Here is a 23,267-nt window from a genome sequence, read left to right as displayed (position 1 = left end):
TGGCAGTCGAGGTATCCTGCAAACATCATTTCGACTGTTGCCAGCTTGACGAACGCAAGTGTCTTGTAGAACGTGTGCAAACGAGTGTAAAAATGGTACTTCTTCATGTAAAACGTGGTGATGAAAGCCAATTTTTGTACGAAACAACCACCGGTATTGGAATTGAGCAACTTGCCTTCGAACTGGTAACGATCTACAACGGTCGCCTGAAAGTTAGCCGGGTTTGCTCTGGTAAGTGTGGATGTTAAAAAAATGGACTGCATTTCGCCACTCATCGCTTTTGTATTGTAGAAATTGAAGAGCTTGCCAAGCATGGCACGATGTTACCACCCGATATGCTTGGTCTGACCGATGAGCAGATCGAGGAGTTACATCTGGTCGACGAATGGGCCGACAAGTGTATACCGTCGGGTGGGTGGCACTTCAACCGTGATCCCGTCGGGCGCCGTAATGGCCGACAACCGCAGCCAAAGATGGGAGACGTACTAGCGAAAGCGATCGAAGATGCAAAAGCTATGATATCGAAGAAACTGACCAACGAGAACAAGCCGCTAACGCAGCGTATTGTGCAGGACGCGCTTGACTTGCTGCGGGGAGCCGTCACTATTGTGTATCCGATGCAGCTGCCACCGCACGATCCCATTCGGATGGAGTTTAGCAATACGGAAGATTTAAGCGGCACTCAGGTTTGTTTGGAGTACAGTGTGGATGGTACCTTAAATTGGCATTGATATGAAATTATCTTTCCGTTCATTGTAGGCTTCTCTGGAAGTGATCGAACCATCGAAAGTTCAGCTGTGGTTCGCAGGGAAACTGATGCACGTTGACAAGCGGTTGGGAGAAATTGTTGGCGCGAACGAGAAAACTAAGATCATTGTAAAGCTGGCCAAGCTGAACGAAGGTGCACCGGGCCGTGAACCGGTCATTACGGAAGATGCGAAAAGGCAGATGATGCTACACGCCTATCGCCGGCAGGAGGAATTGAAGGTAAGCGCAAGCAACAGATTTCTCTCCTCTTTTTCTGAACCTTTTTTTCGGTCATGTAAGTGTTATGCAGGCCTTATCAAGGGGCATGGGAATATAAGGTTGTGGACCAGATATGGGAACCGATCCAATTCCGGCATCGTACGGGCCGGCGAGTCTGCAATACTACTATTCATTTTAATTTTCGTTGGGAAATAATAGACTTTAGTTGCCTTGTTACAATTATTGTCATCATCTTGCATATAAGCTCCTCCTAGTAGATCGTTTTCATTCTGTCTTTCAAGCATTGCTCTATATTTCATAAATATATTAGGTTTATTCAAAAATGTACAAAGTTTTTAGATGTGCTAGGTTTCATATCAAAGATTGATCGATAAAGCATTTCAAACTCACGGCATCGACTTTTTTTTTCGCGTAAGAGTTGTCTTGACATACTTCTGTAATGATTAAGCTGGTTTAGCCCCTTTCTTCAAGATTTTTCACATGTTTTTTTTGTCGATAGTGTTGATTTAATCGTTATCGTTATCTTTTGTATTTTCCTCGCGAGCTCTGATTCTGAAGCCGTGTTTGTTTAAAAAAGAAAAAAGAAAAATACATACATCGAAATTAGCTTCGTCTTACGCGCCACCATGGCGCGGCGGCGTGCGTATCCTCTGCGGTTTTTTTCGGGCGAGCCTAGAGGAGGCGTTTAAAGAGGGGTTCGTGTTTGGAACATCGCGTTCTTCGCATCGCAACAACAATAACGTGTGGGAAGGATAAAAACTGCCTTGAGAGAGGGGGAAGTGTAGATGCTGGTAGTAGTAGTATGTAACAGAAAATAGAAACATTCGCCGTTAAAAATAGTGTACGCGGCTAATCTGAATAATCTTCCCGTCTGCCCGATCAGTGTCTCACTGTGCCTATGTAGCTAGAAAGTATGATTCAACAGTTCATAGTGTAAACGTGTACACACGCGTGAGGTGTGTGGGTTTCGGTTTTGTTCGCCAATTGGAAAGGGGAAATTTTTAAACTTAACACTCTCATTCCTATACGGTGTGCTGTAAAACGCGATTTGTTTGATCCCCGCTGGTGGTGTGTTACTTAGATCGCGCCTACCATTTATAGCGCTTACACGGTAGCATTTGAAGCCGGTGATGCATGCGGTGATGGCCGAAGTGGGATGATGCCTGATGTGTGGACCGTGTGTGTTACTTGTGCTGTCCTTTTGGCCCGGCAGACCGGAAAACCTAAACGATAGGGTTCGTCGCCATTGCTCCCTTCATGACACACGGTAATGGGTGACGCACGCTCACATTTTGTTGCTGAACTCTTGCGGATACTCAATCTTCCACGACTCTTTCCTTTTTTGCGGGGTACATTTTCGTGTGTTTGTTGTTGGTGAAAGGAGAGTAGTAGTAGTTTATTCGTGTAGAAGGTACGTGTAAGTACATGGTTAGGTCGAGTTGGTTGGTTGATAATATGGATACGGGCCAGACGGTCGTTCCACGTTCAGAAGAGGGGTTTAGTGATAGCAGAGGGAAAGAGTTGTTTCAGTACGGGTGGGGGTTGTTTTGAAAGGAAAACAAAATGTATGTATTAGAGAGTGGAACGCTTACGCTGCATGATGGGGTCAAGAACATGTGAATCAAAACTATTGAAACAAGTATAAATTATTGAAGCTGTTTTTTTCTGTTTTAGTTTGGTTTGAAAGAGATAGACAGCATAAATTTAGCGAAATTTGCAAAAAGTGAAAGTACGTGAAAAGCAAAGGAAAGCTTATGGGCTGCTGCTCCCAGGTTTGAACAAGCGAACTGTTTGAAGCGATAGCGCACACTATTTGAGGCTTGCGGTGTCTTGTATCTTTGGTGCCCCTGGATGGTATTTCGTTTCCTTTGGTTTTTTTTTTTGTTTGTTTGTTTGATTCTATTGGCGAACGACTCAATAATAGTTATCACAGACTAAATTATACAGGCTACGCACAACAGAACGCAAAGCTGTGTTTTTTTGTTTGTTTTGTTGGTTCTATCTTCAACACTTTCTTTGGACATGAAGAAGTAGCAGAGCAGGTTTCTCGCATCTAGCTGCATTTCGATTGCAATAAAATGTATGTACACATGCACACACACAGCTCGTGGAATAACGATGATCTGCGCTGTTGATGATTTTTGTTACGTTTTTGTTTTGTACACGGCCCTTCTTTTTTGTACACTATTTACATAATACTACCGAATGTCGTGTTTATAGTTTTATTACACATGTAATTAACAGCTACTCGACGGGCTTGGTAAAAGATACGACTACTCGCAGGCGCCCGCGCTGCGTTGCACCGAACGAACACGCAAGATGCTGCGCTGCAAAGACGCGTGGCGCGTTGGTTGTGGTGGGCCACAAAAGTTATTGCAATGTGTCTTGATTTTTTTGTTTTTTTTTCTGTTTGCATCGTAAGCCCTCATGAGTGCAGCCCCCTCGCTAAGCGACGTAAAGCTTTATTTTATACTATATACTGCAAAATGCTATTTATCATCAGTAACGAGATACGAGAATGTATGCAAGTACAGCAAGCGCGGACTGACAATAGTAAACTCTGCGGGTGGTTGTTCACATGCACATATGATGGAATGGTAAAAGAAGTGGTTGTGACAGAAAGCAATAGTTTGAGAGGTATGCGAAGTAAACTTGGACTAGTTGTATCTTATTTACTAGCGCTCAAAAGTGTCCTGCGGTCCTGTTGCGTTTTTGCCGATGCGTATGCAATACCCTCTCACGTGTGCCGATGGCTCCCACTGATGGAGGTGGGCCGGGGAAGAAGGGGAGAGGGGGGGGGGCGTGTGGCCCGTGTGTTGCTCCCGTGTGCCGAGAGCGGTGTGGCGCGAGAGTGGGCTGGCATGTGTATACCATCAGGCAAAAGGAACAGAAAAACTGACAAAAATCTATTGCTCAACCCGCGTGATGCCGTGCGTCACGTTGGGTTGTATGGGGTGAACGAAATGTTTGAGAAAAAAATAAACTCTTTGTGGAAAAAATGGACGAATCTGATCAACCAGTACAGCAAGATATTGAAACATACTGTGTGAAAGTGTGTACTATCAAAACGCAAACATTTAGCTGCTGGTTGGTGAAAATTTTAATCTGTACTTGTGTGTCTGTTTTTAAGACAGAAGGAGGAGAGACCGTGTGCGCGCGTGTGTGTGTGTGTGTTTGTGTGGGTGTATTTTTATATTATTCAGTAGTCTAGTTCGTCTTCCTCATCGTCACTACGGCATAGAAGTTTGCTATAAAATACAGGGAAAAAGAAGAAGCACTTATGAGCATCATCAACGAAGGTGAGATGTGCGAGTTGTACTACTAACAGAAACCAAAAAAACGATGGCAATTCATTGTACGGTTCGGGAAAAATGACAAAAAAGACAAAACCAAAAACAAAATCTTGTATGAAAAAAGAAGAACGGACAAAAGATCGACTATGTGTCTGTATATGTGTGTTAGGGGGGGTATATGTGTGTCTGTGCCACGTTTCGTGAATGGTCGATAGGATAGTGTAATGGACACATTTTGTACTGCTCCTTGCCGGGAACTACCTCACTTAGCTCTACAGCGTGAGAGGTGCAAAATGATTTCGGTTTTGTTAAAACAAAAAAGAAAAACTAAGTATACAAATTTACTACGACATGATATGTGTCTCGCAACATCAAATTTTAATAACTGATATTTGCCAAAGGTTCAAAACAAATGTGTGCAATGTGTTTAAACTCACAAAGGTACGTATCGCAAAGTAGTAGTAGTACATTAGTAGTAAAAAAAGAAAGATCGTGTAGAAAGGCATTAACAGTAAAGAGAGCAACAAATCGTACAGGAATAGTAGAAATCAATCGAATGTACAGAGAAAAATAGAGTGAGCGGGAAAAATCATAAAACAAATACTTAATTTGATTAACACACAACACGCGTTTGCGCACACATACATCGAGAGAGCTATGGCGAAAGGTAGAGAATTCTTATTTTAGATGGTGAGCTTTGTGAGAAGTATGGTGAGGACGATCTTGGACCATTCCGTGTACGGTTGGTAAGGACGATTCGCACAAAATGTGTGTGGTTGTGGGTGTGTCTGGGTGTTTGGCTGTTTAGTTGGTTGTGTGAGACGTGCGCTAGTGAAAACATGTAGGCAGGTGACAAAGGCAGGTTGTACCGTCTAGACCCTAACGGGGTGATCTAACTCAAGGCGGCATGTGTGGTGTGCTTGAATGAGGCTAGAATGAATGATGTGCGTGTTGTGGGCGTTAGGTAGGGTGGATGGTGACATTGAAACTCGTACCACGGCAGTGCTGCCCGGATGGCTTGCGCACCAGCCATCCACCGCTACTTACTTCTCTTTCGTAGGATACTTCTCCGCGTAGACTCGAGGCGACTTGTGGCAGGCTTTATCACAGCAAGGACAATACCAGTAGCTCAGCACACCGATCGACACGGCGAACAGTACGTTCGGTATGATCAGCGACAGTATCAGGTGCTTCAGATTGTCATCCCAGGAGTAGCGAGCAACCACTATCTCCGGGTAGGCACGACTGTAGTAGCATGGGAACGGTTCCCCAACGTGGGAGTAACTGTGAAGAATGAGAGAAAGAGAGAGAGAGAGGGCGATCGTTAGCTATCCCGACGTGGTGGAATGTTGTGACCCGTCTGTATGCATCTACCTACCCGTACTGTTTAGCGAATTCGGAACAATTCACCCGCGGTGGATACCCGCACCCTTCGGTGTTGACGAGAAACTTCGTATCCATTACGTCCCACTCGATGCTGTCGAGATCTCGCGGATGCTTGTGCCATTCGTGGAACGCGATCTTGGTGTAGTTCACCAGCAGCTGATGGCACCGGATGGCGGCGGTCGTGCAGCCTTCCCGACACGAGCTCCACGTACAGTTGCGCATGCCTTCCGCGTACACATGGTCCGTCACGACGCACGTCACCGGGACGGGATCGTAGTCGGCCACGATCGTTGATATGGCGGGATCCACCACGAACGGTATCAGAAAGAGAAACGCAAACACTGACAGGATTGCCGTTGTGCCTGGAAGGGTTTTGCAAAAGGTTTGAGAATGTTCGCCGAACTTTCACACCTGTGATGGGGTTCGATGGGACAGCAAGCGGCAGCAACCTACCTAAACAGAGCGAGGTGTAAAACTTTGCCTTATCCAGGAACTCGGCAATCAGCTCCTCCCTGGTCGGTGGCCGCTCTTCCCCGTCTGAAACGTTCATACTCTGTCTGCTGTGTGTGAGGCTGGCCTTGCTGTTGTTCAAGCTCGGTTTGCTCATGGTTAAGCTAGGCGCCCCCGACAGAGTCGACGAGGACGCTCTAATATCGTTCATGGACCTCATGCTGCTCTAGCGTGTCTTCCTACCGGACTCCAAGAGAGGTATTGTCGTTCTGGACAAGGTGCCACCGTGTACTACTGTGTTGCACCCACACACGCACACACCCAGCTCGCCAGTTACTTGATACTACTCTCCGTCTGTACAAACACTCTAAACACGCGCCAGTTGCTACGTCCGGTACTGCACCAGCAATGAACTTATGTGTATGGTATTAAGTAGTCATTGGCAGCCTAGTTGTTGTCTGTTTTGTTCAGTTGGTTAAGTTTTTACTGTTCAAGCATAGTTTGGGGTTGTTTTCTTTCTCTACTTGGTGGACTTAACGGCTAAAATCCGGCAGACCCCCTACCGCCTACCGGATGAATATAAAAGTCGAAAATCTTACAGCGCGTTACAGCGGCACGGTAGCGGTACGGAATTGTCGCGGTACCTTGTCTCGTCAAACGTGCACGTGGCTGCACGATCGTGCCCGTTTGATGGATTGCCGATTACGGACCTCCTGCTCGCCAATTGCGTAAAGTGTTTAGTGAGTCGCTGCTATAGTATCCGACGCTTACTATCCACACTATTATTACCCAGTGTCCTGTGCGCTCAAAGTTGCAAGTAGTAATGTTGCTATTCTGCTTGTTATTTTGTTGTTTTGTTGCTTCTTTAGATTACGCTTGCGCTCTAATGTATTGTTCTATTATATGGTTTCGGTGAAGCATTACATTCCGTGTCCGCTTCTTGCTCCACTACAGTCACGCATTCCTCTACCTTTGTTTTCCTGCTTGCGGAGCGATCCCCAAAGGTGATCAGACTCCTGCTTTGATGATCCAGGCGTGTTGTTCTTTCCGCCCTTCTAGTCTGGTTTTGTTCTCTCTGTTTTGCTGTTGTTGTTGTTGTTGTTGTTCTTGTTTGGTCCGCGGGTGGCCAAAATTCCTGCCTCAATTTCCGATTTCTACGATTTCCGGACGCGTTTCGGTGTTCGCCGTTGGTCGTGCGCACGCCGTCCGTACGGTATCTCGCTCGTCATCAAATTACGGGATTTGTCGTTGACAATTAAAATATCAATAAACAGGTTTGCTCGTGCCCCTTTTCGATGCACTTCCTTTCCGCTACAACATGTGGATGCCTTTCTCGTTGTTTGTATTTTATGCTTGCTAACTCGCACCTTTCCACCTGCCAAACGTTTCTTCTTTCGTTTCGTTTTTGTTTTTGTTCTAAGTTAAGTGTTTACGCAAGGCATTGGTGCATCGAAAAATGAACAGCTTGGTAACAAATTGGTTTTACGGTTCAAAAATTACACATTACTTAACAATACAATGGGGGGGAGGAGGGGGAGCTTGTCGGAGGAGAGATTGGGAGGTTTATCATTCACTGGCCCATCCGCGAATGTATGTGTATATGTGTGTTTGTGTAGCGCTTGTTCAGTGTTGGTGGCTATGCCATGCAATTGCAACCTCCAAGCAAAGCCTTGGCCGATCGTTCGGCCTTGCTAAGCGGGCCTGCTCTTGTTCCGTTTGCCGGATATTATATTATAAAGTGCAGTTCTAGCGCTGTGTCCATCCACACCGCACGGTGTAAGCCACTTTTTATTCGTTCGAACACGTCGGGTCGGGATTTCGGTGAGCAGCTCTTGTTGTAATACTCTGCACCAGCCCAGCTGTTTGTTTGCTCTTGTGTACTGCTCCTGCTCACGCGGCATATGCAATTGCTACAAAGAGAGCAATTGGATCAGCATCCCGGTTGGCGTCTTTAAGGGTCGAGGATCGCACTGAACGAACTTTTTTGGATTGTTGTGTGTTTTTGCGGAATAATTGCTGGCTGCTGTCATTCAACGACACTTCGGCTTGCAGGAGAAGGCTGGCAAATAATTCGTTAATGAAATAACACGTGTACAGTAACAACAGGGGATAGGTGTTGACGTAGGCTCTCAGGCAGGGGGAAGGGAGACTGATAGACTGAAGAATACCGATTATCACTCTGGCCGGAAACGGTTTTAGTGTAGAGAAAACACACCCGATTGATGTACTGGACTATCTTCTTGCAGGAGAGGAATGCCTGTAATGAAGCGGGATAGAGAAAGAGAGAGAGAGAGAGAGGGAGACGAAAAACAAAGCCAAAATGAAGATATATTAGTACGGAAGTTCTGATGTATCTGAACAATTGTTTGAAATAAGAGACAGTTTCAAGAGAGCAATCTACTAGGAACTGCTAGAGTGGAAGTGGAAGGATAAAGTTAGTACGCACGGCCAAATGGAGAGAAGGAAACATTGCAATGCAAACAGAAAGAGGAAATTGGGGGTAGAACCCGGTGAACTAATGACATCATCGCCAGCTAGCCCAGCACACCACCATCGCCCATCGTACGGCCGGCGACGAACGAAAAGCAGCCCTCCAGGGGGAATGTAAACGTGACGTAACGAGCGGGAGAGTTTGCGAGCGAGCGTATACACTAGCAGCACTTTGGACTAATTAAAGTGTGGACGCAGTGCGCGATAACATTTCCTTTGCGACACAACACGTTCGGCCCGGGCAGTAAAGTAGTAACCACCTGCTGTGCATACATTGAATGCCTTTTCACCGATGTGTAAGGTGTGTGTGTATGAGTGTGTGCGCGTGTGAGTGTATTCAACGCCGCCAGTGTAAGGAAATGCAAAGAGTTGGTGATCTCTGGTGTAGGACAGAGGCACAGATCTTTCGACTACCGGTGTGTGTGACTACCAGTGGCAGCAAATTCTCCCGCCCCATTGCGAACACGTACACGGGCGGACACATACTTCCGTTGACGGAGGTGGAGGAGGTGCTTCTTTCCGTTGGCTGGCTGGGGACCGATATGGCGGGGGTGGGAGATGGGCCGCCTGGGAACCCTGTCGTTCCGCACGGGCAGGAAGGAGAAGTTTACACCAACGAGTGTGCGTTGTTTTGTTGTTGTTTTATAAGAAAAAAAAAAAAAGATTGAGCTGGAGTAATGGTGTACTACTTTATGTTTACTTGTTCTCTCCAACCGGATGATAAAAGGCTTTGCGTTAGCGTGAAGTGTGAACATAAGTGTAACGAAACCGTTCGGGCAAAAACATAGAACGTAAAACAAAACGATCGGTTTGGAAGAAGACGGGTGGGAACAAGTTCGTGCGGTGAAGAGTGCAATTTCACGCGCATTCTGTTCGGAGCTTTGGAGCTCGGAGTTTGGCTCAAGATGCAAGGATGGAAGGTAGAGCGCGTAGACCGGGAGGGTTGGGGAGAGAGTGTGGGGACAGCTATGACGAAAAGGGGGAGGGGGCACGTAAAAGTATGAATCGCAACGCCTTACGTGATGGATCTCAGAGAGCCATAACGGAGTCTCCACCTCCACCGCCGTCACCGGAGTTGGCCATGTCCTGGTTCTTGGCGCCGCCGTTCGCCACCACCGGGTTCTTGTTGGCGCACCCGACGAAGCGCATCTTCGCGTCGTCCCCGACGACGATCGTCCGCTGGCAGAAGATGAGCGTCAGGCAGGAGACGCCAAACAGGATGGTCGGCACGAAGAACCCGAAGACGAACTGGCGGTAGGTCGTCTCGAGATCGAACCGGGCCACGACCTGCTGCATCTTGCTCTTGGAGTAGTAGCACGGGAAGCGGGCCCGCGCATTGTGGTCGGTGCCGTCCTTGCCGAACTCCTTCAGGAACTCCTTGCACTCGTCCTGCAGCGTGTTGACGCAGCCCTCGAGATTGATCATCAGCCGGCTCTCGTTCGACAGCGTCAGGTCCTGCTCCTGCGGCGCGATCACCTTGATCGGCTTCGAGACGGCGTAGTGCAGGTAGCTCAGGTAGGTGAAGTTGGTCAGATCGGTCAGCTCGGTTTTCTCCAGCACCGACCCGTTGACGCAATCGATCGCCTCGATGCCGAGCGAGGTGTTCTGGATGTTGTAGCAGGACGACATGATCACCTTGTCCTCCGCCTCGTTCCACACCTCCTGCTTCGTTTCCATGTCGATCGCGCTCGAACATTGCGAAAGATAAACTTTATCTCCACTTAATAAGATCATGTTCTTGTTTCGGGTCGGTATGTCGACGCAACGACGATCGCAATTATATGGAGTTCTTATCTTTCGACATGTTCCCCGGTTGCACGAGAACAGCCCGGTGATGTCGATGCAGGTGATCTTGCCCCGCCGGCCCGAGCACTTGAGCGGCGGGTCGGTGTTTTTGAACACGCACTCGAACGCGTCGGTGATGTTGATGCACATGCCGGCGCTGCAGTTGAACGTGCCGGTCAGGTTCTTGCACTCGTCCGCGATGCAGCGCGACTTCTTCGCATTCTCCTGATCGATGCCGTAGCACGTTTTGTTCGCCGAGTTGGTACAGTTCGTAAACAGCAGACTGCTGCCGTTCATGCGCAGATGCACGTAGATCTGGATGCAGGCGCCGGACGTTTTGCTGAGGCACCATTCGCCGCACGAGCCCCACTCGCAGGCGTCCTGGTTGAGGGCGCGCGTCGTCGTGCACATGACGGGCGTTTCGTCGATGCCGCTCTTGAACGCGCGCGACGACGGCATGTAGATCGCGACGGTCAGGTAGACGATCGCGACCGTGCTCAGCACGAACGTCAGCTGGCAGACGCAGATGATGCCGCAGATGCGCGTGTCCTGCGGCGGTATGATCAGGTCCTCCTCCGGCGTTGGCTTTTTCTTGCCCATCTTGGTGACGCTTGGCTGCTCCGAGCGTCCGTTCACCCGCTCACTGTCGGGGCCGTTCGATAGGCTTGCGGGGTGAAATGTGGCGACGTCTCGAAAGTCTTTCCCCTTCCCACAGAAAGCTTTCTAATGCAGCACTGTCTAACGTGGAAGGGAAAACTGTTTTGTTTGCTTTGTTTCGTTACCTACACGAGTTTTAGGTCGTTCTAAGCACACGGAAAAGGGGGAGAAATGACGTTTAGTATTTTTGGTTGGCTCAAAACGATGATGACTCTATTATTTGCTGTCTATTTGTGGAACGATAATTAGAAATGATATACAAGCCTTAGAGAATGAAACCATTGAGCATCATTAACGGTGCTTAATGTCCGTGCCGTGTTTAGTCTCCTGAAAGTTTGACGAGTACCGAGTTCTGACCCAGTTAACCTTCGGAACGTTCGGGTTTGGAATGCCGTAAGTACACGCTTCGAAAGCTGAACTAATGATTACCTTCTTCCGACCGGTGGTTCCTCAGCGGTGCTATCTATTCCCAGACATCGGACCCGAGGCCTGCGTCAGGGTTCAGCCAGCAGCAGTTCGCACAGCACAGTTTTGTCACACCGTGCCGCGGTGAAAGCGGTCTCTCGCACGCTTTTCGAAACCTTTTTCGTCGGTACAGCTGCACTCGCGAACAACCACTGCAGTATTTTTGGCCCGTTCGTGTGCCGTTTAGTGACGATGGTTCACGACTAGAGTCCTTCTTTCTCTCTCAATCTCTCTCTCTCTCTATCTCTCACACTCACTCTCCCCCTGCCGTCCTTTGCTCACTCACTACGGTAGCGCACTATTAAACCTGCCCTTCTCTGCTCATCACTCTGCTCCGGACAATTCGCTCCCCATTCGCTGTTGTGTGACACTCTTTGTGCAAAGTTCTTGAAATGTATCACCGCTCACTCACTGTCCCGCTCTCGCAACGAATTTCCACTTCAAAGGGGAACTTTTATTATTATTATTATTATTATTTGTTCGCTGTACCACTACGCCTTTTGTTCCACGGGATGATGTGTCCTGTACATTCTGCCCTTTTCTGTCGATTCACTTCACATCTGTGCTGGTGTGCGCCCTGGTCTCTCCCTTGCGGTGTGATGCAAAGTGGCAGGCCCTAAATCCGTCGGTACGCGAAAAGTTTGTACCTCACGAGAATTGCCTTGCATCGATTGCCTTGCACACTGAAAAAGGACGAGAAAAATCAATTTTCAATCCCTCCTGCACGCAAAGCGGACGTTGGGACTTTTTTGTGTTCGCAGTTGAAGCGAACGGCGGTAAAAGGAGAGGAAAAGAGGATGGCGCATGGAAGCTTCGGGAAATTCTTTCAATTGGGCTAGCTAATACATCACTGAAAATGTGAATTTCTTCCTTTTCGTGGCATATAGAACTCAATAATGAAGAAAACACACACACACACGCGCGCGCGCGCACATACACGCACACTCGCACACACACATACACTCAAGTTAACTGATGACTTGCGGGATTTTGCTGCTACGAAAAAACGCCTTTTTTCCTGCAACTTTTCATTTTCCACCGCTGGTGCTTGGTGTAAAACTTTCACAACTTGCCTTTTCGAGCTGCAGCTGAGCGTTTTGATATGCGGATTACATTTCGATTGTTTCAATCCATCCAACTGTGCACGAGCAGCGCGATGAGCGCACGATGACGAAGTCCTATCGCACGCGCTTCGATCGTCATCTACACTATGAATGAAATTGCCTTCCTCCGTTAGCAAAATGAGCAAAATTTTCTCACTGGAATGTTCTTCCGGCAGCGTGTATGTGTGTACGTCTGTGTCGCGGACGTTGTGCGCATGCCCGTGACGGCAAAAGCTCGCGCCTCCATGTATATTGCACCCGCCTGTCTTGCGGGGGGGCTGTATTTGTCAGCAGCAGCAGCAGCAGGACGACGACGACGACGACGACACTCCTGTTTGATTGATACGGACGTTTTCTTTACGGAGGATTTCCTGCGGGTGGTGGATTTTCTGTTAGGATGTGCCTCTCGTTAGCATATAACGGGGGTAGCATTAGTGAAAAAATTTCAAAAATGTAATTTGGATCATTAGTATGAGTCTGTTTTTGCTTAATTAATTTTGTTTATCACAAATTGTAATAACCCTTTCACGATGGAGCAGCCTGGTTGTTCATTCCGCATGCATTACAAGCTAAAGGAAAAAGATGGAAAATATTAAAAACACATGCAGCAATGTACAAATATTAACTTACTCGTATTGAAACAATACAAAGAGATGGTTTTTGTAATAATGTTCTTCCTTTAAAGTACGAAAAACAATATTCTTATTTTTAAATAACCATGCTTCTCCACTTGCACGCGACTTTGCAAGCAGGTGTCAAACGGCATCAACAAGGAAAACAGTTTTCCCACGTCCTTTGTTGTTGTGCGTGAATCCTTTTCGTGTGTCCTGTCAAAGCCCAGCTCAACAGGAAGCTTTCGGAGCGCGCGCGAGAGAGAAAGCGAGACTTAGAAAGGACATTCTCTCCAAGAGAGCCGTGAATAGGTGACGGCAAGTACTGTTGAAGGTGGTGAGCCATAAACCCGCTGCAAATCCTGCTCCCGTTTAGAGCACCATTTTTTCCCGAGCACACAGACCTACCATCATGAACCAGTCAGGGGTCAGTCGCTGTTCAGTACGTGAGAGCGTTCAAATGTGATAGTATCGTTAAGGCTATGTGTGTTTTTAGGGGAAGCTTTAGTTTTCTTGTTTGATCAGTTGTACATAGCGTGCAGCGTGCAATATCCTTATCGCGAGGAACACTTACGGCAAATGGTCGTTCGGTGAGGCCGTCAGGTGAATGGTACTGGAGAAAGCACGTCTCAGCTCGACACGGCGGCGTTGAGAGTCAGCGTTCGTTTGTTGGTGGCATCGTCGGCTGCACTGCATCAATCGTAGAACCGGGACGGGGTGGATGGAGTTTGGTCCCGTTTGGTGCCATACGCACTAGGACACATGCTCACTCGCAGACACAGACCACACGCACGGGTTGGGGTTCCAATGGCAATGTAGTGCAGTACACCCTTGGTTTGTTCCTTTGCGGCCCACGCTGAGCTTACAGGGGTGAACAAAGGGTGAAAAGTGTACTTTCCAGCAAGTGGGCAGCATTCAGTGCGAGTGAAAATGGACCACCGTTGTTCATGCTGTCCCTGTGCCGCCCACTAGTGTGTTCAAGGCAACTCCGTCCAAGGAGCTGCTGGTCCAATATTGGTGTGAAAGCACATCCAAAGCGAGAGACGCACGCCTGGATCGGAAAGACGTACGCACAAGAAAAGGTTAATTGAAGAGTGGAGGCTTTTTTCACCATCTTCTTGGAGCTCCGCGCATGAAGGAACGGTTCCAGCGGCAGAAGATCCCGAGCAGATTCCCTGCACGAACCGTTCGTCCGTGTGAATCGATGTGGCCGGAACGGCAAAAGCAAAAGAGTTTGGTGAAAAATCAATTCTTGGTCCTGCCGTGTGTGTGTGTGTTTGTCGATCCTGCCTGCAACCATCGCTTGGATTTGCAAACCAAGACCGCAAGACAAGGTGCTCTGGAAATGGTGGCGTACGGTGGTCTTGTTTTTGTTGCTGCCGTTGTTTTATTGTTCTAGTGCTCTAGCCCTGCCAGGCTTCGACGGCCCGTCCTGGAATCTGTGTCAGTGTAGAGAGTGCGTGTGTGTGTACTTCGACATTAAGCTTTTTTGGTCAATAGGAGAAAAAGAGTGAGAGCGATAAATATGATGAGAGAGAGAGAGAGTAAGAGAAAGACAGAGAGAGATAGAGGGAGAGAGGAATGCTTTGGAATGATTGTGTCACTCTCGGTGGTGGTTGAATTGCCTTCTTTTCATGCTAAAACGTCATTTTGATGTAATGCAAAACTCGGGTCAGCACCCGTTTCCTTCTCAACCCTCCTATCCCCTCCCACCACCCTCTTCCTCCCCGCTCATCCACACAGAGGCCCGCGCGCGCACAGGTACTGCCGGCTGCCACCGGTTGGTCTGGTGCGGTACGAGCTTTTCTTAGCCTTCGCTTTCTAAACTTTACACAAAAACCAATCACGGTGATACGACATTATTATTACCCCAACCCACGGCTCGCGTGTACGACTGCTCGAATGCTGGCCCGGGATTCCTAAACACGCAACCGGCCCGTGGTAGGGCGGTAGGGGGTGGACACTACCGTGGAGGGCATAATTTGTCCCCACCATGCTCGATGAAAAACGGGGCCTTCCGGTTTAGGTTGGCCGGACCGGAACGGTACAGCGACTACCGTGTGTGTGTGTGTGTGATTGTGTTTGCTTTTTTCTTTGTATGTTGCTGTTGTTTTGTGCTGTTTTGAGGGCTACTGTGTGGCTCCAGGAGAAGAAAGAAAAAAAAAGGCTAGCAGCACTGTTAGCTTGACCTCCACGGACGTTTTGCGTGAGTGTGACGTAAAGACGTTGGTGTGTGTGTGTGTGTGTGTGTGTGTGTGTGTGTGTTGGTGTGTGTGTGTGTGTGCGTATTGCAGCGTGTACCATACCAGAAACTGTGGTGGGTGTGTGGAGTCACAAAAATATGTCAAAACACAAGCACTTGACGGTGCCGTTCCGTCCGTACCATGGGAGCACACGGCCGCCAACCCACCCTCCAGCAAGGTGTGGTGGGCGCCTTTTAATGACCGATGAATGCACAAAGCACTGGTACCGTTGCTGCAAAAGCGGGTAAATTACACGAACAAGCAGAGTTGTGTTTGGTTGCCTGCATCGATACAGGAAAAAAGCGCTCCTTGACGCGTGCACACATGATGAATGGTGCGCATTTAAATTTAATACCCCGCCACTAGTAGCGGCAAGGACATGCGAAGGCGCTTTCGAAGGCGACGAGCAGCAGTAGTTCAAATGTCATCGTCACCAATCGTGGCAGGGTAATTGGACACCCACTTTCGGATCGGTCTGGAGTCCCAACGGGCGAACGCGTACGCCCAGCATGCTACGCCACAGTGATTGAGTGCGCGTGTGTGTTCGTGTACAGAGGGGTTGTGCATGTTGTGCATCGTGGGGAACGGGTGGGGGTTCCCCCAAAACGTACCAGAACGAACGACTCACGTAACAATCAACCACTCTCTCGCCCCCCCGCTCTTACCATCTCCTTTTGCAGTTTGCGTGTTTGTGTGTGTGCACGTATGGTCTCGATCCTCGCTGAAACGGTCTGAACCCGCGATGGAAAGCGATGGAAAGCAATGGAAAGTGATATCCTGCCGAGCGGTATCGGTGGGCTGGCCGGGGCGGATAAAGAGGTTGTTAATAATTTAAAGTGTAAACTTAGAGGCCGAAGGGATTCGATTTTTATGACCTTTTTTCTTCTCCACCCTTCCTTTCCTCCACTTCCACTCTCAGCCTCTCTCTCTCTCTCTCTCTCTCTCTCTCTCTCTCTCTCCTCTCTCTCTCTCTCTCTCTCTGCCGTTTTGTTGTGTTTCGAAATCGAAATGTTAAGGGTAAACGGACAGAGCGCAACCGGATATATATACATATCGAAGCCACGTGCGTGCGATTGTTTGTATCTGCGAGCGAACGGTTTCTTTTTTTTTTGCTGAACGGTGGCAACAGCAGCGTTCCAGTTTTTCTCCGTCCGATTCGGTTTTAAATCGATCGCAACGAGCAACGCGAAACCCCCTTCCCCACATCGCCCGGTTCTTCGTGTTGGTGAAGGGAGCATGCAGCAGTGGCAGATAAATAAAATTATTTATAATTCAAAATCACAGTGAACCACATGCAATAGTTATGTAAAGTCGGGACAGAGGCAGTCCAGAAGGGGTGAAACAAGAAAAGGGCATGAGCGAGCGAGAGCCCCCTTCGCCTGAGTGTGGAAAGTGCTAAGGGGGGGGAGTTTGCGATGAGCGTGTAGCGCCGCCGCAGCGCAAAAGGATAATACAGTGAAGCAGTGAAGTGACCCACGGCGCTCGGGCTGGGGCGTGGTGCGGTGCGCGGTGTGTGTGTGTAACAGCGGAACCGAGGATACGCGCGCGGTTCCAGCGGCACGGGGCCATGCCAAGAACAAAGACACGCGCGTGCACACACACACACACGTATACAAATCCACTCACACAACATCTGTGTTCCGGTGCTGGTGTGTTCGATCGGTGTGCTAGCTCGGTGGTGTTTGAGTCCTTGCGCCGGAGTGGTCAGGGTGTATTGTGGTGAGACGAGAAATAAAAAAAAAGGAAGCTGAGAGGGGAAGACAAGAAGTGTGCAAATGGCAAAGCAATAAGCAGCCCAGCAGCCCAGCCAGAAGACTCTTGGACCCTTTTTGCACCGTTCCATGCTGTGCGTGTCGTCCGTTAGCAAAGTGTGGCCCTGCTAGTAGTGTACACTACCGATCCACTAACACCGAGAGCACCAGCATACCAGCGAGAGTATGTGCGTGCGTCAGGATAAGAATACAGTGTGGTAGTAGATGGATGTGGTGCCAACCATCCTGGGACCGGTGGTGCTCGAGAACGTACAGCAGTGGTGGTGAGAGTGAGGGTGCATTACTGCAACAAAAACAAAAAACAAACCCTTTCTGAATCAACAACAGCCGAACGGACGAGTCGCCGAGGTCACACCGACAGACTACGCAACTCGGAAAACCGAAAGGAGGGTGGCCCACTGGTGGCGACAGGAAAAGTTTTTAGTTTGCACATTTTTTCCGTTCGGTTCCGTTCTGTTCCATTTTGGTTGCCTCTGTGTTGTGAGTGTTCCGTTTCGGTGTGGTGCGTTTCAAGTGCTTTAAATTAGTTTTCTTCTTCTTCTTCTGTGTACGTGCGTTGTGAGTGTGAATCCTGCTTTCCCCGTCCGCCGTACGGGCAAGGGATAGCAACCGCACGCAACGACAATTCTCCGTTGCGGAGCGTAACGGAACGCACATGCCATCGTCCGGCGCGACATCTAGGAATCGTAAGTCTGTCCGGTCGCGCGGGTGCAATAAACACGGCACCGCACGATACTTCTGAGAAATGTTCGCGTGAGCCCGGGACAAGCGTTCGGCAAACACACGGAAAGGAAAGGGAAGCTCCGAGCGATTTTGCCACGACAAGGTACACGGCCCGCGCGCCTTGCTGGTTCTGGGCCGACCATGGAAGAATAATGGATGCTCCGTAGGTTGCAGCTGATGAGCCAATAGCAAGTAGCAGTGTTGTGTTGTCGTGTTGGCGTGTCCTTGCACGGGACAGCCCCGTACAGAGAGAGAGAGAGTGAGAGAGTTTAGCAGGAGGCAGAGTCAGCACTTGCTCTCGCTTCCTTGCCGATCGTCGAGTTCGGTTTGTTTGGCGCATACGGCGCTGCTGGTTCGAGCGCACTAACCGGCACCTCAGCTCATACACACACACACACACGCACAAAAAGACCTGCTTAACGGGGGCCATTAGCGCATTAGCTCCCCTTCGTCGCCCCTCGCCAAACCAGCCCGAAACGGCACCAAACAGTAGCAGCCGGTCCCGCAACCAGCAGCTATGGATGAGGAAATCGTCCCGCGCACATTCCGCGAAAAGGCACTGTTCTACACTACCGCCTTCTTTATCCTGCTTGGCACGTTCAGCCTGTTCGCTTTCCTCTTCCTGGTGCCGTTCGTGATCGAGCCCGCGTTCCAGACGATCTTCATGCAGTTCGACGAGTCGCCGGCCCTGTGCGTGACCGCCTACAATGAGCATCTGTACGGGGCGAAGAACTGCTCCTGGGCGTCGTGTCGCGAAGGCTGCACCAAGGACATCTACGAGTGCCAGCAGATACGCGTCAATTACAAGACGGCCGCCCAGCTAGCGGCGGCCGCCGCCAGGGAGGCAGCCGGCGGTGACACGGCCAGCTCAACGCCGGCACCATCGTCGGCGGCGGCGGCGGGCACGAGCGCTTCAACAAACCCCACGGGTGATAGTAGCATTAGTCGGGAGGAGAATAGTAGAGATAATAGTATAGCTAGTAGTTCCAATAGCGTAGCCAAGCCGGGCGGCGGCGCAGCAGTAGCCAACCGATCAGCACGTCCGACGGTGGTGGTGGCGCGTCCCGGGCGCTGGCCGGTAGCAATAGCCGGTACGGCAGTGCGCTGAACCGGTTCGAGCGGGCGATCCGAGCCGACTACGACTACGGCGACGCGCTGCTGGAGGGCGGCAACGGGCTGGGCGGCGGGTACGGCGACTCGAAGCACGGCTTCATCAGCTCGATCATCGACGACGAGAACGCGTTCATCGAGTACCCGGAGGAGATGACCGGGCTGATGGGCAACAACTCGGAATGGTACTTTACCGGGCCCGGCTCTATCCGAACGTGAAGGGCTGCGGCTACCCCCCATACTGAACTGCACCATCTGGACGAAGAAGTACTGGACGATCGGGACCAACTTCAGCTGCTACTACTCGCGCGTCGATCCCGAGCTGGTGATCAGCGATCTGGACATGTGGCAGAACACGCTCAACCTGGTGTACGCGATGGCGATCCCGATACCGTCGTTCATCATCTCGGTCATCTACCTGGCGTTCGCGTACTTTGTCATCTTCAACGAGGACGAGGAGGCCGGCCTGCTGGACAAGAACGGCGAGGACGAGGCCGGCGAGGACGATCTCGAGCAGGAGACGGACGAGGGCAACGACAACAAGATCAACAACGAGAACGAGGTCGAGGTGACGGCGAACCACATCAACGAAAAGCAGCAGCAGCAGCAGCAGTCGATGGACGATGAGAATGGTGTGCACACGACCACCACCACCACACCGGTCCAGCCACTGCCGAACGGTACGGCCAACTCGATCAACAACACCACACGACGGCGACCACCACAACACGACGGTTCGTCCAAACCGATCACACCGAACTCCACCTCCGACCTGAACTCGTTCGGCCACCAGCTGAAGGTGAAGATGGCGGACGAGATGTCGCGCGAAAGCATCGACGGTGGGCTGCTGTCCAACTCAGCTTCCTACCAAGGGTAGGTATCAACGTACCGTTCGTACACGTCCGTACCTGTGCTGTTGATTTCTGTTGCGATTTCGTTTTCCTTGCTTAGTTCGGTACGAGGTGTATGTCTGTGTATGTATGTGTACCTTAGTGATGTGCTTTCTGAAGCGCACCCACCACTCTGATCTGTCTTCAACTATTGTTAGTCCCATTCCGACTCTGGCAAAATGAGAACCACTAGTTCCGCCTGGAGTATGAGTAGTTCGAAGTTGTCGGGAGTCGTCCGGAGTCGTCCGTAGTTGTTCAGAGACATCCGGAGTCATCCGAGTTGTCTGGAGACGTCCGAATTCACCCTGAGTTGTCCGGAGTTGTCCGGAGTCGCTCGGAGTTGTCCGTGGTCGGAGTCGCCTGGAGTCATCCGGAGTTGTCTGGAGACGGCCGAATTCGCCCTGAGTTGTCCGGAGATATCCGGAGTCGTCCGGAGTTGTCCGAGGTTGGAGTCGTCCGGAGTTATCCGGAGTCGTCCGGAGTTGTACTGAGATTCCTGGAGTCGGAGTTCGTCCTAAGTCGTCCAGAGTTCGTCTGGAGTTGGCTGGAGTTGCCCGGAGTCGAAGTCGTTCCAAGTCATCCAAAGTCTATTGGAGTCGACTAAAATCGGAGTCGGTTGTAGTCAACCGGAGCCATCTAGAGCTATGTGCTTAAGATTATTTCGTTGTGTGTATTTTTTGTCTTTTACTTTGCGCGTGCATTTTTGTTTCGAAGACCGACTCCGGCCGACTCCAGATGACTACGGACGACTTCCTACGATTCCGGACGAATCCGACTCTCGCCGACTCCGGACGAATCCGACTCTTCCCGACTCCGGACGACTCCCGACGACTTCGGACCACTCCGGATGACTCTGGATAATGCTATGCGTTTTTATCTTCCAGAGTCAGTTCTGAAATTTTCTTAAGTTGTCCGAAGTTGACTCCGGATTTTTGCCAACTAAACCCATCACTATGACCTAGGCAGGATTAGCACCGCCCCGACCGTTACCGCCGGTTGTTAATTCGTTCGCCACTCCAAACTGTCCGCATCGCTTTTCTGCGACGGGTTCAGACAAGGGAATTAGCGTTCGGCGGAGGTAGGAGACAGACCGTCAGTATCGTTTTTGGAATGTTTCAATATGCCGGCAAGCCAGCCGTTGCCCCCCAATCGTTTCGGAAATCGGGTAGACATGGAAGAAGCCTGTGTTGGGGCTGCTAACCGTGTCTCCTTGTTTGAACGTTGAAACAAACAGCTGCTCTTCTTTATGGTGCATAATTGCGATATGCCATTTGGGTGTCGTCGCTTCCATCGAAAAAAAATACTGACGTCGCGACACGTGCTACCTTCCGTCGTAGCATTTTTCCTGCGCTTCATTTTCCCGCATGCTAAAATCATCGTACCAATACATACCAGCCCTCGGTCGGAATGTCGGCAACCCTTCTTGTTTGATGGTCGTGTGTAGTAGTTCAGTAGTAGAAGGGTTGGAGGGGGCATACAGTAGTCGCATTGTGATGGTGCAGAATGTGTCATCGATCAGAGTAGCAGAGTAGCACTGATGGGGTGGTGGTGGGGAACACGCGAGCGGCCCAAATTAGCGGTCGCCAATGGGTTTAGCTCAGCGATTATCGATCGCACAGACAGGGCGCGAGCTGGTGCCCCGTTCTAGTGGCGCCTCGTCTAGAATTAACGTTCCACTTCCATTCGGTCGATGGAACGGGTGGTTCCTGGTTGGTGGTGAAGGGCTATGGTAAATGGTATGAAGTTCCTTGTTCCCGGTTCCCCCGTCCCGATTATACGCCACGGCGAGCCGGCAGTAGTGGCGACGGTTGCATGACGATTATTGCATGACCGTGGCTGCATACACACAAATGCACACACGCACACCGACATTAGCGAGCGCTCCAAATGTGTCGACGTGTCTCACGGCAAATGGGCATGGAATGCAATTTTCTGCGAGATTTTAATTCAATTTTTGGCGCCAAAATTCACTCCACCAAAGCCAAAAGCTGATTTGCATGTCATCGTTGTTGTCGCCGGGCTCCGGGACTATTATGCGAGTGTGTGGCCGATATAGTGGCCCGGCGCACCGGGCGATCATTTCCCTCGCCGACGACACTGGCCAAGAATAAGCAATTGAATTGGCCGGGTGCCATACGTGCCCGGGCCCCCAGTCTAGTGTGATACTGCCTCCAAACGTGCGGCTTGGAGAGTTTGTGTGTGTGTGTGTTCGTTTGTCCGTTGTGCTCTATTTTAAATAGGATCAAGGTATTTAGGTATTTGATTGAAACATTGTTGGTTCCGAAAATTCGTTCTATTAATTTAGATTGAATTGTTTAAAAGGTCGAAGCCTTTGCGTCGTTTCAGATTGGTCGCGTTTCCATTTCGATTCTCACCATTTCAATTCACTTAATCACACCATTACCTTCCCTTTCACTCTCTCTCTATCTCTCTCTGTTTTTAGAAACTTGAGCAAGACGATGACGACCAGTATCTCGACTCCGCCTGGTCGATAGCCGCAGTCTGAAACGTCAAGTGCATGGTCTGGAGGACGTTAAGTTTAAATTTACGAAGTAAGAGTCTGCTTATCTTATGATTGTTGACGCGGCCCTGGCGCGCGGAACTCCACTGCTAGAAGGATGGCGCTGGGTGCGCCTTTTCGACACCGACCTCTGCAAGGCTGGCAAAGGGACTGCAAGCGAAACAACCAACCTTTCACTAATACCCACAAATACACACGCAAATACACACGCAAATACAGCTGCTAGCTACGGGCCATGGAAAAAGGGAGCAGTGCGACAACCAATTAGGAGCGGCGAGGCGATGGATGCTAAACCTGCACACAAACTGCACCGAACGCCGTGGTGGTACGCTCATTTGACAACATTTGGCCCCGCAACATTAAACCACTATGGCATAGCTGACGCGCTACTACAGCCAGCAGATGTGCGGTGCGGAGTTGATCGTTACGAAATGCCGCCGACTGCTGTGTGCAGCACACACGACCTGGCCGGCCTGGCCAGGAGAGCGGAATCATTGTAAGCCGAATAACTACGTTTCATTTTGGGAACTGTTTATGCTGACTCGCTTTTAACTTTAGATGTAAAAACAAAGCAAACAAACCGTACATATATTACATATAAACATACAAGAGCATGGAGTCGGCTTGCGTAGTAGTCAAACAGCAGGTGTAGGCCAAAGGAACACTTGAAAAATGTTATAAAAAAGCCACTCTACTCTACCATCTACCTGCACCAGTCTACGGTGTAGGTGTGGGGCGGTTACATGTATAAAACGGAAAACTCTCTCCTTTGTTTCATAAA

The 23,267-nt window shown here is 49.8% G+C and overlaps 4 protein-coding genes across 24 annotated transcripts; 2 read left to right on the top strand and 2 right to left on the bottom strand.

The window, feature by feature from the left end:
- Nucleotides 1–4: 4 nt before the first annotated feature.
- On the top strand, nt 5–22,812 carry LOC121591023 (cilia- and flagella-associated protein 298). 2 transcript variants are annotated; one of them, XM_041911334.1, is made up of 4 exons: nt 5–231; nt 292–686; nt 760–987; nt 2,662–2,942. In XM_041911334.1, the coding sequence occupies exons 1-4, from the start codon at nt 93–95 to the stop codon at nt 2,722–2,724; spliced, it is 825 nt and encodes a 274-aa protein (XP_041767268.1). In that variant the 5' UTR covers nt 5–92; the 3' UTR covers nt 2,725–2,942. The 2 variants fall into 2 exon arrangements, with proteins under 2 accessions (XP_041767268.1, XP_041767267.1); XM_041911333.1 differs by lacking the exon at nt 2,662–2,942 and adding an exon at nt 22,409–22,812 and having other exon boundaries at nt 8–231.
- LOC121591022 (protein tipE) lies at nt 1,249–6,471 on the bottom strand. Of its 2 annotated transcripts, XR_006004508.1 has the most exons (5): nt 6,120–6,471; nt 5,659–6,028; nt 5,328–5,564; nt 3,664–4,235; nt 1,249–2,324 (listed from the first exon to the last, which is right to left on the bottom strand). XR_006004508.1 is itself a non-coding variant. In XM_041911332.1 (4 exons), the coding sequence occupies exons 1-4, from the start codon at nt 6,334–6,336 to the stop codon at nt 4,187–4,189; spliced, it is 873 nt and encodes a 290-aa protein (XP_041767266.1). In that variant the 5' UTR covers nt 6,337–6,471; the 3' UTR covers nt 1,249–4,186. The 2 variants fall into 2 exon arrangements, 1 of the variants encoding a protein (XP_041767266.1); XM_041911332.1 differs by having other exon boundaries at nt 1,249–4,235.
- Nucleotides 7,224–11,570, bottom strand: LOC121591021. Of its 2 annotated transcripts, XM_041911330.1 has the most exons (3): nt 11,478–11,570; nt 9,626–11,194; nt 7,224–8,373 (listed from the first exon to the last, which is right to left on the bottom strand). In XM_041911330.1, exon 2 carries the CDS (start codon nt 10,989–10,991, stop codon nt 9,636–9,638), a length of 1,356 nt encoding a protein of 451 aa, XP_041767264.1. In that variant the 5' UTR covers nt 10,992–11,194; nt 11,478–11,570; the 3' UTR covers nt 7,224–8,373; nt 9,626–9,635. The 2 variants fall into 2 exon arrangements, with proteins under 2 accessions (XP_041767264.1, XP_041767265.1); XM_041911331.1 differs by having other exon boundaries at nt 9,626–11,484.
- LOC121591024 lies at nt 8,890–19,175 on the top strand. 18 transcript variants are annotated; one of them, XM_041911353.1, is made up of 2 exons: nt 8,890–8,907; nt 16,755–19,175. In XM_041911353.1, the coding sequence occupies exon 2, from the start codon at nt 18,483–18,485 to the stop codon at nt 19,071–19,073; it is 591 nt and encodes a 196-aa protein (XP_041767287.1). In that variant the 5' UTR covers nt 8,890–8,907; nt 16,755–18,482; the 3' UTR covers nt 19,074–19,175. The 18 variants fall into 18 exon arrangements, with proteins under 18 accessions (XP_041767287.1, XP_041767275.1, XP_041767277.1 ...); XM_041911341.1 differs by lacking the exon at nt 8,890–8,907 and adding an exon at nt 13,636–13,817; XM_041911343.1 differs by lacking the exon at nt 8,890–8,907 and adding an exon at nt 13,636–13,817 and having other exon boundaries at nt 16,603–19,175.
- Nucleotides 22,813–23,267: the final 455 nt, after the last annotated feature.

Source organism: Anopheles merus, chromosome 2R, assembly GCF_017562075.2.
Source record: "Anopheles merus strain MAF chromosome 2R, AmerM5.1, whole genome shotgun sequence".
NCBI lineage: Eukaryota > Metazoa > Arthropoda > Insecta > Diptera > Culicidae > Anopheles > Anopheles merus.
The sequence above is the reverse complement of the archived record's forward strand: the minus strand, read 5'-3'. Positions and strand labels throughout refer to the sequence as shown.

Coding starts and splice junctions, on each gene's coding strand:
- LOC121591023 (XM_041911333.1), top strand. CDS start 93: ATGGTACTTCTTCATGTAAAACGTGGTGATGAAAGCCAATTTTTGTAC. Junction 232..291: donor AGTTAGCCGGGTTTGCTCTG/GTAAGTGTGGAT, acceptor TTTGTATTGTAG/AAATTGAAGAGCTTGCCAAG. Junction 687..759: donor AAGATTTAAGCGGCACTCAG/GTTTGTTTGGAG, acceptor CGTTCATTGTAG/GCTTCTCTGGAAGTGATCGA.
- LOC121591022 (XM_041911332.1), bottom strand. CDS start 6,336: ATGAGGTCCATGAACGATATTAGAGCGTCCTCGTCGACTCTGTCGGGG. Junction 6,029..6,119: donor TTACACCTCGCTCTGTTTAG/GTAGGTTGCTGC, acceptor AAACCCTTCCAG/GCACAACGGCAATCCTGTCA. Junction 4,236..5,327: donor AAGTATCCTACGAAAGAGAA/GTAAGTAGCGGT, acceptor TGTATTTTATAG/CAAACTTCTATGCCGTAGTG.
- LOC121591021 (XM_041911330.1), bottom strand. CDS start 10,991: ATGGGCAAGAAAAAGCCAACGCCGGAGGAGGACCTGATCATACCGCCG.
- LOC121591024 (XM_041911353.1), top strand. CDS start 18,483: ATGGATGAGGAAATCGTCCCGCGCACATTCCGCGAAAAGGCACTGTTC.